Here is a 13,747-nt window from a genome sequence, read left to right as displayed (position 1 = left end):
CTAACCTGCCCTCACCGTGAGCTGGGCAAGCTCAGCTTACTTGTGTTCAGTCATTTACCCTCAAGGTGAGCCTCCGCAGCCAGATATGGCAGAGAAAAACAACAGGTCGTGAATAAAAATGGAAGTGCTTTGCTACAGAGTGAGCTGGGTCTGTTAGCGTCAAGTTACACATCTCATCGTTCACATTTTGGGAGATCAAAGCAGGAACACTTGAGTTCTGCCTAGGCTTTTGCATAACCTTGAAAACATAAATAATTAAGTTAGAAAAATGCAGTGAGAGCACTGAACACTGTCAGTCCTTTGAGCCCTTCTGTTCTACCAGGCAGACATCTTTTATTTTTGCTTCCCTTTGCTTTGCCTTTGGTGGTGGGTTTCTTAACTGTTTCCACAGCCTATTTCTGACAAGGAAAGCTTCATTTACCACTCTGCTCTAAGCCTGATACAAACTCACCCACGATCTTTAAATACACTGCAACATAACTGAGCCTATTACCTTTTAGTCTTAACTTTACTTTCTCTTAATGGTATTAATACTGTACAGAAGCAGGTGGAGAGATGGGGACAGGAAACAACCCTGGTGTAAGATTAAAACAGGGAAGAGATCAAACAACTGTATTCCAAAATTCAAAATAGATTCAATTAGACCAGATGTTAGAAAACATGAACAAAAGGAAAGACTAATTCATTGTATTTTGTTACAACGCAGACAACAGTGTTTCAACAATAGGATGGAGGAAGAAACCTGGTCTTAGAGGTCTTTTTCATCTCCAGAACTAATTCCTCAAGAGGGAGTTTACTGGGACTATAGCAATTAACACAGTCTACTTCATCCTTTTTGTGATTTTGGAACACGCTTATTGTAGATGTTAAAACTATTATGAGAAAAAATATTTCTGAACAGTCTAAGGCTGTCTGGACAATCAGATTAGAGATTTGTAAAAATAAAGAGGATACAAAGAAAGAGTGAATGGCAATGAATTATAGACCGTATCTGAAATTTAAGACTTTCTCCACTGGTTTGACTTTATGCAGAAAATGCAGCCAGGCAGAACTAAAGCAAATTGGTTTAATTCCCTTGAGGAAATAGGAACAAATTTTCCCAGCAACTTTCAGCTACAGGCATGCGTGACTGCAAATTTGGATGGAACGTACAATCAGTAACCTACAGACCAGCAATAAAATGAAACATTAGCTTTTCCCTACCGCTTCAGCAGTACTTGGGCACTGCCAATTAAAACACTAGGAGCAGGTGGAAAGGAAAAGGTAAAATAAAACCAAACGAAGTAGAAGATCATTTGATACTTAAGTTATAAATTCTTTTGGACTGGGTCTCTTTTTTCTATTTATACTTGCACAATGGGGCCCTAGTGTCTAGTCACTGCTGGAGGACAGAGGTTTTTCAGACTTTCAAAACCTGAAATGAATCGTCAGCTCTTCGAGGAAAACCACTTCAGAAAAGGAAGCCGGACTTTAAAATCTGAAGTGCTTTCCTCTGAAATCGGCCAAAAGCTTTAAACCTGTATTTAACTTGAAGCAGGAGGGCTAGTTCTGAAGAAATTGAAGCGATGGCTCAAGAAGTTAAGCACGCGCTCCACCCCTTTGCTGAATTAGAACTGCAGAAATAATTAGAAGCCTTCTAAAAAGGCCAACATCAAGAGAAGAAATGTGTTAACTTTAGAGAAAACAATTAAACTGTCACGATGAAAAAGCAGCTGCCTTACAGTTTGGGAAAAGTACAAGTATTTCAAAGGAGCAGGGGAAGCTCATAAAAGCACTATCAAAGTTCCATCAAAGAGAAAACGATAACTTCCCAATCTTATTCTCAGTCTTTCCAATTGCAATGATATAGGATTTAGACATATCTCAGCGTTTGAGAGAATTACTAATTTACTTTGTAGATATGGTTCCTGAGAACAGTTAGTCCAATCAACTTTCAGGAAGAAAACTGCACCGTATGAAACAAATGACAAAACAAAACAAAAAACTTTTCCAGAAAGTATTTTCTGGGAGCTTTTCCGAATCCCCCGTCCCTCCAAGCGATTTTCTACACTCCTCAAAGTACCTTCTCCTGAAAGGTTTGGCATTGGCAGCTGCAGCTAGTCTGCACTGAACTCAAAGAAAATCCCCACGGATCAGATTGCCAGTCACGGCTCAGGGTGTTATATCCTTAGTAAAATTAGTGCATGCATCCTGTTCTGTACCATTAACGCCACAAAAAACGCAGTCACATTTCCAAAAGAGAATTCTGAATTGAAAGGAGACAGTGGTAAAAAACCGCGGTGTTCAAAAGCAGAGAGTTTTAGACCAACAGAACTGATCCGCTGAGGAACCGTAATGCATATTTCCCCAACCAGTAATCAATTTTACACTGTATGACTTAGTTCCTGTGTTCACTCCTTCCTTTACTCTAGGGTGAACATTAACACCTATGTCAACAGCAGATCCCTCAACAGAGAGTACATCTAATAGCGCAGGTACAGCTTTTGTCTGCTCTTTTGCTATCACAAAGTATTGCAGTCTATTTTGTGCTTTGAGTTACCTGTGCAGAGGAGCTGATCCTGAAAGTATCCCTTCCCACATGAAGCCACACACTGCCCGTTCTTCATTAGCAGGGATGGCTGGCATGAGGAGCACTCAAACCCGTTGGTACAGGTAGAGCATGTTTCATTGCAGGCTTCCGAGAGAAAGAACAGAGAAGAAAGACGTATTAATCCCAAATGCCTTGATGCAGCAAGATTCCCCTGCTCTGATAAAAGGAGACATTTTTGCCTCATTTTGGCACAAGAGTTTAAGAATCTGCATTTTTCAGGGGCAGACCTCCTGAAGTCTGAAGTCTGGTTGCTATTCAGTACTATTTTCCAGACAAAGCCTGGCAATGTCTTTATAATAAGCCTGCGGGATCCTACAAACAAAAACACAGCATGCAACAGAGAAGACAGTCATCTGACAGGGTATATAACCCCTTGCAGAAATTACCTAAGCAAGTACCCCCATCCTGGTAGAAACCCAATTCACACATCTCCACGCAGCGCCCATTCTGCAGCTGCCTCCTTGTGTCGCGGCAGGCGGTACAGTGGTCAAAGGACTGGGAGCAGGTCAAACAGTCTGGGTGACACTCAACTGGCACACAGAAAAGATACGAAGGTAAAACCCATCAGCAGTGTTTTCAATCAGGAAGGCACAAAACAATGCATACGCCAAAACGAAAGTGAAATTCATGACTTATTTCTGTTGGTGGTTCAAGGTGTGTTAGGTTTGGAGTGGGTTTTTTTCCCCAAGACTACATGAAAGGGGCTAAATATTGCATTGCTGTGTTCTAGTACGTGAGAAGTTATTGCACAGTCTCAGATTTTCTACACTATTGGTAAAAAGGATATTCACTGTCCACATGGTTTCCCAGCAATAAAAAATTTAAGTCATCAGGAATTAATGGTCTGAAACAACCTGAGTTTGCGTTTCCTTCAGTCAAACCCTGCAATAAGTCAACGCTGTTTCCATGCCACGTCAGAGGACCGGTGGCAGACCACTCCCCCTCCAGTCAAAAGCTTTGTGTCACAGCACCGTAGTGAGCGTTTTCTGACCGCAGGTATTATCTGAAATGGCACGGTTGCTCTCTCTGCCTGCTGAGGCCAAGAGAAGGACTACTTTCGCATTACTACTGAGCTACTTCTGCTTGCTGGAAGAAAAGCTGTTGGTTCCTTCCTGACAAGTCAGCAAAAAGGATCCAAATGCTGAAAACTCTCCTTCATTTACACTAAATAACCTGCAAGTTTCCAGAGAGATGTATCTAAGGAAAGAATCAGGAATCAAAAGCTACAGAAGACATACAGTTGAAGATAAAAATGAATCCACAGTGATAAACAGGAGGAATGACCAGGAGGCTCTGTCTCTATTCATTTCTTTGCAATAACTTTCCAAAGGTATATGCAACCACATCCTTCCAGTCTGACAATGAACTGACTATGCGGAAAGGTACAGAATGGACAATTTTTCTCTAGGTACAAAAAAATTCCCTCTGCTCTAACCCAAATGTTCTCAGTCAGAGATCGTATTTGCTGGTTTTCACATAAACAGAGCTATGCTTAGGGCTATATGCTTTACACTGGCTGAGAATGAATAGGTTCTCTCTGCCTGTTTCCCCCAGCACATCTGCGAGAAGCAGCAATAAATTTTTACTGGCTTTAACGAAGCAGATGTGTTAGGGACTGATGCTCCGGGCTCACAGATTGAACTACTGCAGGCTGGACTGTGCATTTGTTTCTCACTCCATCCAAGGCAACACAGAAAAGGTCAGAAGGAAAACTGCAGGCTTCAGTAAATGAAATTTCCATTTACCTTTTAGACACAAAAATGCAAGTTTTATCCTGTAAGTCCACTACCATGACTTCAAAGCCTCTATTTTCCCAAATGCTACCATTACGGAAGAGGTCAGATTTTCAAGGGTAACCAACACACAGTGGCATATCTCAATAAGAAGAAAAGGGCTGAGAGCACTTTATTATTTATCCCCTCATTAGGATGATGTTCCCTTTTGAAAATCCAGGACGATTTTATCCGAACTGTCCAAAACCTATTTTCCTCACTTTTCAATTTGGAGTGCTTTGCATTTTTATTAGCATGCAGTAAATAACAAGCTTTAAAACATTAATATGGCAAATGTGCCAAGGCACTCTTGCAAATGACAGCATAATTAAACTGTGAAGTTATTTTCTTTTTACTGAGATAAAACATTAACTGAAGCACTCTGATAAACCCAAAGTTCTATGAACGCAACAAGAAGAGCTACCAATATGAAAAATTAGCAAAACACAGCTAAAGCCTACCGAGTATGAAATGTAAATCAAGGAGAATTACAATATCCTGGAGAAAAATTAATTTATACGCAAAATTAACATATAAGCTAAGGCTATCCTAATCTTTCCAAACAATTATTAACCGGCAGCCATTCAGCCCCAGGTGAGCTTGTGGTGTAACAGTGTAAGCAGTTTCTTTCTTCTTTTCACTCCCAAGAAATAATCAGGAGCCCATAAACTCCAAAACCCCTGTGAGGATTCAGAAAGCAGCAGTCCCCTGCCTTATAAAACTCATGTTGAAGAAAAAAGAAAAAACCACAACATTTCCAAAACACCAACCTCAAGGAAAAGCTTTTTTGACAAAAGAAAAGCTATCGTTTAAACCAGGGAAAGTCAGTGGGAGCCTTTGGATGGAGCCCTAAACCTCTCTAAGAACCTTAATTAAATTATATGGAAACCAGTTAATTAGCAACTACAAAAGAAAGACAAAATAAAACTCAACGCAGGTATCAAACAGGTACTGGGGATCGAGGGCTGCATGGATGCTAGAACAACCCCTGTGCCAGAGGTGCAAGTGACGCACATGCTCCCACCCCACACGAGAGATAGTATGAAACGACTGACCCCAGGTCCGTACCTGGCTCGCAGCGCGGGCAGCAGTCACCCTGTGCCTCGACAGCCAGGCTGCCCAGCGGACAGGGCGGGCAGGAACGCTGGAAGCAGGTGACCTCCGCATCCCGGCATTCGCATTCTCCACACGGTCCTTCTTCCCATTTCTCTCCATTCTGCACAAGAAACAGCAAACAGCCAGCATCAGTAGCAAAGGAGAGCCTTTGCGCAAAGTGATTTTGCCATGCATGGAAATATCTGGGTAAATTGCAAGGCTACATCGGTGCTAGTGGTAGATGAAATATTTCTGGGATTGTTTCAGCACGGAGGGCTGCGTGCCTCTGTACCATTAACCTTCTTGCCCTCTTGTCCTTTCCAGAACAAGGCAGCCTTCAAAGTGCCTACCAAGAAGAGTCCATGGCCCATGAACACCTGAACACATTCCCTCTCAGCACTCCCTCCAAAGCAGGGTTTTTTCAGTTAGCAGTAAGTCCTTTTTACTTCCTCACCTCCCTTCTTTTCCTCTGACTCAAAGCATTTTCTCCTGTCTCCCAATTTTGCTGCCTCACTTGTCAAGCTCTTTTTCACAGCCCAGTAATAAGTGCTTGAATCTGCTCTCTATCTGAACAGATGGATACCCGTAACCTGTCCTCTGTCTCAATCTATGTCTTTGCATAATGACCTTTTTGTTACACTTTAAATCTCTTTCTAACCTTTACAGCATTTTATTTCCTCTCCTCTGCTCTTCTATTGCCTTGTTTTCCAACGCTGAGGACTGGCCGAAACACCACAGAGATGAAGAGGTATCACTGGCTTTCTTCAAAACTACCCGTCGCACCTGACACTGTCTACTTTTACTGCTCAATAGAGGGGAGAGATCTTGTCCCCACTGCTCCCCTCCTGTGATCTGCATCCCTGGGTCTGCTCAGAAGGCCACCGAAGCTGCCCGCAGCGGCTGGGGCTCTGCTGGCACCACGTGAGGAAGTCAAGAGGCAGAAAAGCAGGAGCAAGGATTTTAAATGCCCAGGAAGCTTTTGTGCCAGTTCCTCTCTTAAAAGGGATAAAGCACAAACAGGAATAAACCTAACACCTTAATATGTTTTGCCTCACTTAGGTCAGCGAGAGAGATCCGAGGAAGGAAAGGGAAGTACTGGCGTTAAAAAACCCCCACAAAACAGCATGAAACTTCCCATTTCTCACATCTGCTGGCAAACAGCAGCGATGAGCTCCAGTCCTTGTTTATTAGAGCAATGAAAAGTCCATTATATCGGTGTATTTAAATCAAGACACTTAACATTTCCTTTCTATTTAACTGCAGAAGGAAAGTTCCTTGAAAATATTTATAAAATCATGGACTCCTGTTGCAGTAAAAATTCTAATCAGTGGGATCCATAAGCAGAGCGCTATACGTCGCCCCAGCTCTGTAGCCTCTACTTCGTAGGATTAAAGTCAGGCATCTTTAACTCCATGAGATGTGCAGGAAACCTGAGTATGTAGATTAAATATTAAAAGAAAATGATTGGTTATATGGCACAAAGGAAAGCAAGGCATACTTAAAACTGCAGCAGACGCACACATTATAAACAAGCGCGTTCTGTAAATTGTAAAAGCAATCTGCAGACAATATTAATGGATTATTTTTCTGCTACACTTGCAAATAATATCCTTCTCAGAACTCAAGTGGGAGAGCCAATTCCTCCAAACCTTTACGAGCAGAACTCACGATTACGTGCTCCAAAGTACCAGGATACTCACAGCTTTGGTATGTTCTTTGTAAACACAGTGACTATTACTCGAAATACATTCAGGACAGCACTTCCCATCTAAGTGAATTAATTCTTCACCCTGTGAAGAGAAAGGTTGCAGCAATTCAAATGGAAACATCATCACCAAAAATACTGTGGAATGCAGAGGCAGAACAGCTCTTGCCCTGGAATGCAATCTTCAATATCTAATTTCACCTTATCTTCTCTCTATCCTACTTTATCTATGTAGTTACAGTTTGAAAAACATGCTCAGTGAATACTGCAGGTGCAGAACAAACCTTAGAAAAGGCAACAGAATTCAGCGATAAAGGCCATTACTTCATCCCTAAACCCCGCAGAGAAAGACTCCCCCAATATAATCCACTGCAAATACAAAGAATAGGAATGCCATATTTTTACTGTGGATCACTAGGATTTTACTGGACCGCTGTCAAGATTTCAATGCATAGAAGCTTACCTTCATTTTGAATGTTCTACTTTTTTTCCCCAAGAGAATTTCAAAGCACATGCTCTATTTATCCCAGATGGAAAAAGCCTGTTCTTTGTTACAACTGTACAACTCCACAGAATCCACTTAAATAACTTCAGTTTGAAGATAAGAATTTCACAGCAGGAGAAGGGAATAAAGTGTCCTAATTCATCACAACTTTTTGTGCCCAAGTGGAAGTTGAATATTAAGAAAAGAGGGAGGCTCTGTCCTAGGGAACCAGGACACAGCTTAAAAGAAACAGCTTTGATTTCCTGACCTGAGTAGCTTTTCTGGACCTAATTCTCATGCACTGTAAACATAGACAAAGTAATACATACTAGTCAGAAAACAGACATACATCTACAAAACCACTACAATTAAAAAGTTACAAATGAATGACTAAATTAGATTTGGTGCTGATCTGTACTTGAGCACTTGTTTAACCCATAAATGTCAGTGTTGATGCCCATCCAAAATCTCAGTGGCTCACGAAATTCAGCTGAGCACCAAGTTTACCAAATAACTTTGCTGATTTACACCAACCGGGCATCTGTGCCAGCAGTCACTCCAGGATATTTTTCACTGTGCCACACTGGCACGCTCACCGATTTGTGTATGTGAATTACTTTAGACATAGATAGGGCAATAAGAGCACGGAGGTAAAACAACTAAGCCAGGCCACGCTCTGGCAACCCTCATACAGAATGCGCAAGAGAGGAGAAATGGTACGGTTCTTAGTCATCGATGACCACACACAGCCTAAACTTCTCTCTGCTGTTTCTATACATCTTTGCTCTTAAATCATTACTTCCAAATGCAGTGTTTGGATCTCATGTCACTACTATGTACTGTAAACTCTCCGTGCCCACATCCCCAGCCACACACATAAACACACGCTACGGGAAAACTGAGAACAGCTAGGCATGGAACATGGCTTGCCTAGCCAAAAAAAAAAATGCATCCATGTTGCTCTGTCAAGGCTCAGAAAAGAGAGAGGCTATGCGAGATGAGTTGTGGCTTTGCTGAAGAGATTCATCATATTCCAGGTTGACAGCACTGAAAGGCAGTGATGGGCTGGGAGGCAGAAAAGAGAAAAAAAACGTTTTATGCAATCTCTCTCTGTTTGCTGACCATACAGTAATCATGCCGCAGCGCCCTGCAAGCTCTCTCTTACCAATGCTGGAGTTTCGAGGGCTGGCAGGGCTGCTAGCACAAATACTCCATCGCCAGCCTACTCTGCTAGGCTGCAGCGTTCCCTGATAGCACCCGTCACCCATCCTCTGAACGCCACCACGAGTGTGCTTACTTAGCTGGGGTGCTGGCAAGTGCTCCAGCAGGATTATTTGATGCTTTGACAGTCTGAGTGGTTTTGGCTGAGCGTATCCACATCCATAGCTATCCCAGCCTGCCACATAACTTGTATTCCTCGCTCATCAGCAACCTGCTGAAAATGGCTTTTTGAAGATTAGGTCAGAATCACCACAGGCGCTTTCATTTGACAGTTGCTGGAGAGGTTTACTTGAAAGGGTTTATGAGCTAAACCTCTACCCTACCCTCACGTAATGCTGCTATACTATGTTGAGCTATCTAGGATTTGCAGTTCGTATCTGTGGCCTCATTAGACTTTAAATAGGACGATGTGACCAGAAAATTAATAATGTCTTAATGAAGAGATGAAGCCAAATGCTCCTAGCTTCACATCAGCTCTGATTTATTGATGCAGGTGCCTAAAATACAGACCTGCAACTCAAAAAGGAGAAAGCAAAGGAAAAAGGAAATATTTTTCTTTTTGAGTAAATATATTATTGTCGTTAATTAATGCACACCTTGTACTATTGAGGCAAACTATGACTGAACATGACTTGAGGAAGCTAGTTTATCTTAAGGGAAGCCATGCAGAATAATAAATCCTTGGGCAAATACCTTTTATCAAGTGGGACCATAACTCTTGTCTACAACAAAGGACACTGTCTTCCTCCTTCTTTTCTCCTAGCAATCACATTTCATTCAATTCAAAATTGCAGCGGTTCATACTCTGACAAATAATATTGCTTTTAGATGGGTGGTTACCTGTGAGAGCCTGAGTTTGAAAAATTGCTGCGGGAACGATAATGCTCCACACTTTTGAACTCCCCGGTTTTGAACCCTACACATTAACATCTTCAGCTATTGTTCTGTAAAATATCCCTGGCTTTTCTGAATAATGGATTCTTTGTCAGTACCCAAGATATGAGCATGAATATTAAATAATTCTCCCTACTGAGCCATGACAGCATGCCATCATCATTAGTGTAAATGATCCAATTTACAGCCATAAGCACGCAGGAAGCTGACTGAAACAGATGCAAGTGAGCAAGATTTTATGATAACCACGACCTTCTACCCAGCAAAATCCCTCCATGCAGATGATCGTCAGCAGTACTCCACCAGTGACAAGAGTTTGGGTCCCATGCTTAATGGGTTTTTGCTATTTACAAGGCACAATCTCAGATGAACAAGCAAATGCTTTTATTCCTAGATACATCCTCTCTGCACGATCATCATGTGGGACGCTGCGCGTGGATTCTCACTTTTTTTGAACACTCATTAAAACAATCTAATTCAGTGAATCCATTCTGTCCAGATTTTGGCTGGATTTCAGACACAACACAAGGGTGCTGTTACTCAAGATTTAGCACGCAGGCAGTCACCAGAAAAGCATTGCCACAGAGAGAGAAAACTCAGAAGGCTACAATTCCTTCCCTGTTCTTCACTGCCACTGTGGAGTAGCAGCTATAAAGCAGGTATTAGCCCCCCAATTAAAACAGATGCAGTGACAAACACCATAGATGTCTTATCCCACTGCAAAACGGCAATTCAAAACGTATCTGTGTGTAGTACTCAACCTTATCTAATGCATTTTGCACATCCACTATAGAGCAAATATAACATAATCTGGGGGGGGGGAGGGGGGAGGGAGAGAGATTTAGTTTTGGAGTAAACAGCACCAGGAATAAAATACCTTACCAGCTTCACTTCCATGCCAAGAATGGCATGAAAAAGAGAAGAAAGGTGGAACACTGACTTCCATATTAAAGCACCCTACTGAAGTCCCCTGTAGCATACAGAATGAAAATAAAAGGAACATTCCTTAAGCTTTTAACCATCTCTGACATCTCTCCCCACGTTCAGCTCCTGGTAAAGCCAGTGGTCACCAAAACCTCTGGGTGTCGGAACCTCCATTATAGCAGGCAGACAACAGCGTGGGAGGGAATCCAAGTTAAATTAGTCACCGATTCACATTGGCTTGCTTCACAATACAAGCCTACTGAGCAGTCAACCTTGCATGGAAAATTCAAACTTTACCCTCCTTTCCTACGAAGGGTTTTCAAGGTAATTGCACAAAACAAGCCCCAAGAGAAGGGCAGGTTGTTTCAGTGTCTCAAGATGTCAGTCGAAGAAAAAGAAAGAAGAGGGGAAAGAAAAATCATAAGACTTGACAGATACGTCTTGAAAGAAGAAAATCTTTCTTACCTTGGCACACTCCACTCTGGCACACTCTGCTTTCTGGCAAGTGACTCGCCCTTCATCACACAGGCAGAATTCACAGTGAGTACTATTCCACATCTCACTGTGGTACCTGATAGCACCATCATACAAGCAGCTTCCCTTGGAAGACACACACTCCTCACAGCACTTCCCAGGACGCTGCACTTTGTTCTCCCCCTACAAAACATCAGCAACCATTGAGCAGGACTGTCTGAACCCGTTGGCACGGGCACAGTGATATGTGCAGCCAGGTGGATGATTTTTAATTACCTTCTCACAGTTAATAGAGTGACAGGCCTCTCTCAGACATCTGACTTCCCCTCCGTTACAAGCACATGTGGTGCAGGCATTTTTTTCCCACTGTTCGCCATGCTGTTCAAAAAGAACATGTATGCAACTGCTCAGCACTCTTCGTAAATAACCACAGTTTTTCCAGAAATCTGTGCTGCTTATGGCATAGGATGGCTCCTTCTGCATGTCTGTATCTGACAATAAACTTTTCTTAAAAAATGCTTATCTCTACACAATCAGCAAACAGGAAGAAGAGGTATGAGGTATAGATGACACTGTGGCGTGTGTTTCTCATTAATTGCAAGCTAGTGACATTGGTGAGGCCTTAACTACTGTTATTAGTGAAAAATAATCATTAACAGAAAATCCCATATATATACACTCATTAAATACCACATTAAATTAATTCCAGACGATACAACGTTATAAACACTTTGACTTTCACCAGTGCTTTCTGCTTTCCTCCTTCAAAAAAGTGTGAAAAGAAAGTGCCTAATCTGCTTCACTCTGCAAACTTCCTTTCTGCTTGCCAGCAAATTCTTATCTAGTCCTAATTTCTTTCAACTCTTCAGGCTTTCTAGGAAGAAAAAAAGCAACGGGTGTGCTAAGCTATCAGCGCTGGCAGAAAGTCAGATGTCACGGAGAAGGGAGAGAGCGCTGTGCCAGAACTTGTGAACAACTGCTTTTTGGTGTGGTTCATCAAAGGCTACCTGGTACACTCTTCCTGACACCGAGCAGGGCTTTGGCACGCATTCTGGGCAGCACTTTCCAGGACGCGTAACCATAACTTCATCCTAAACAGAAAGCAGGAGAGACAAGTAAAATGAGAGCATGAACAGTTAACATGGGGCTCAGCATCAGCGCCTGGAATTCCAGGCATTTAGTATCTGTGTGATAACCCACAGTCACTCAAGGCTTCATTTTGGCTCCAATATCTGGGCACAGACTTCACAGCGTGAGATCAGTGCAGAAAGCTAGACAGAAAGATATTTCCTTTGTCTCATTTTTTGGGCTTCTTTGGATGGCAACTGACGTCCAAATAAATGGACAGGTATATAGATGCTGATAAGGTCCCACACACAAACGAGATAAAGTACATATATTCAGGTACACAGATATACAGAGAAAGAAAAAGTATATATAAAGCTATGTAGAGCATAGCTTTACAGAGTGAAGCATGAGATGGAAGAGAGGAGTTTTTTTTCCTGGTACTGGCACATTTTGAGGCTTTGAACGTGTGATTTACACTTGCCATCTCTCAGGCATTTGCACTGCTTTAGTTAAATCCATACAGCATAACTGTCTGTACAGGTGTTAAATTATGCTTAAAGTCGGATTACCCTAATTTAAACTTTTTTCATGACTGATTTAAATCACACTGGAATAGGTTGGCACTTCACATCAACGTAACGGTTCCCGCATGCCTCAACTCCATCCATCTAAAACATCTTTGTAATTCCTCTGCTACAATTTCACATACATCCAATGGTTTGGAATAGTATTGTTCACCAGCATCTCCCTCCAGCCACCTCAGGATGACCGGAAGACTTGTGGACTGAAAGTAGTGTAGAAATGCCAAGCACCATTATCTCATTGGCTTTGTTAGTCAAATCACTAGCTTTCAAAGAAAGAGTGGAAGACTTTGTATAAAAGTGATCAATGCTAGATTTCCCAGCAGAGTTAAAAGAACTCTTTCCTGGATTTTGGTGGATGCAGCAAGCATTTTTTTTTTGGTGCATGCAGCAAGCATTTTTTAAGTTCCTCTCCCTCAGCACCCAGAGAAGGGCACAGTTATCTGAAAGATGGAAGTCAAGAGTTTAATACTGGGAGAATGTATGTATTTGCTATTGACAGGGAGTGGAGAATGAAAAAAGTGACAGAGATAAAGGCACATGCCAGAAAATATTGGGCATGACTGAGAGCAGAACAGGGTCCTTGCACATCCCGCTAATGTCCCTTCCACCAGGCACCTTGGTAGGAAATATCTGGAACACCATCAGAATTGGCTTTCTGCTGCATTAACTTGGATGCTCTCAGCCAATTATTCTCAGATACATCAAGCAACAACACAGTCGCTTCTGTTTCCACAAATTAAATCCTAATGATTAGTTGATTAAACATTAGTGCAATCAGGCAGCAGGGACCATCAGTCCATTTGGAGTGTGAAAGGAGGAATCTAAAGCAGGCATAAATTTGTTTTAATGCACAGTACTTAGTCAAGGAATACTAATTGAGTATCTCAGGACAAAGCAAAACACAATTAGTACGCATAGAAACAGGTGGGTTTTCCC

The 13,747-nt window shown here is 42.0% G+C and overlaps 1 protein-coding gene across 1 annotated transcript in view; it reads right to left on the bottom strand.

Moving 5' to 3' along the window:
* FRAS1 (Fraser extracellular matrix complex subunit 1) overlaps positions 1-13,747 on the bottom strand; it is a gene marked incomplete at both ends in the record, with an annotated part of 162,350 nt that overhangs the window by 82,865 nt on the left and 65,738 nt on the right. Inside the window, 7 exons of the mRNA XM_082482436.1 lie at positions 2,540-2,674; positions 2,977-3,120; positions 5,431-5,578; positions 7,158-7,247; positions 11,151-11,342; positions 11,436-11,537; positions 12,167-12,250. Of these exons, the coding sequence (XP_082338562.1) occupies positions 2,540-2,674; positions 2,977-3,120; positions 5,431-5,578; positions 7,158-7,247; positions 11,151-11,342; positions 11,436-11,537; positions 12,167-12,250 (895 nt within the window). The remainder of the gene's footprint in view (positions 1-2,539; positions 2,675-2,976; positions 3,121-5,430; positions 5,579-7,157; positions 7,248-11,150; positions 11,343-11,435; positions 11,538-12,166; positions 12,251-13,747) is intronic.

Source organism: Vanellus vanellus, assembly GCF_965231255.1.
Source record: "Vanellus vanellus genome assembly, chromosome: 4".
Classification (NCBI taxonomy): Eukaryota; Metazoa; Chordata; class Aves; order Charadriiformes; family Charadriidae; genus Vanellus; species Vanellus vanellus.
This window is presented reverse-complemented; position numbering and strand designations above follow the sequence as displayed.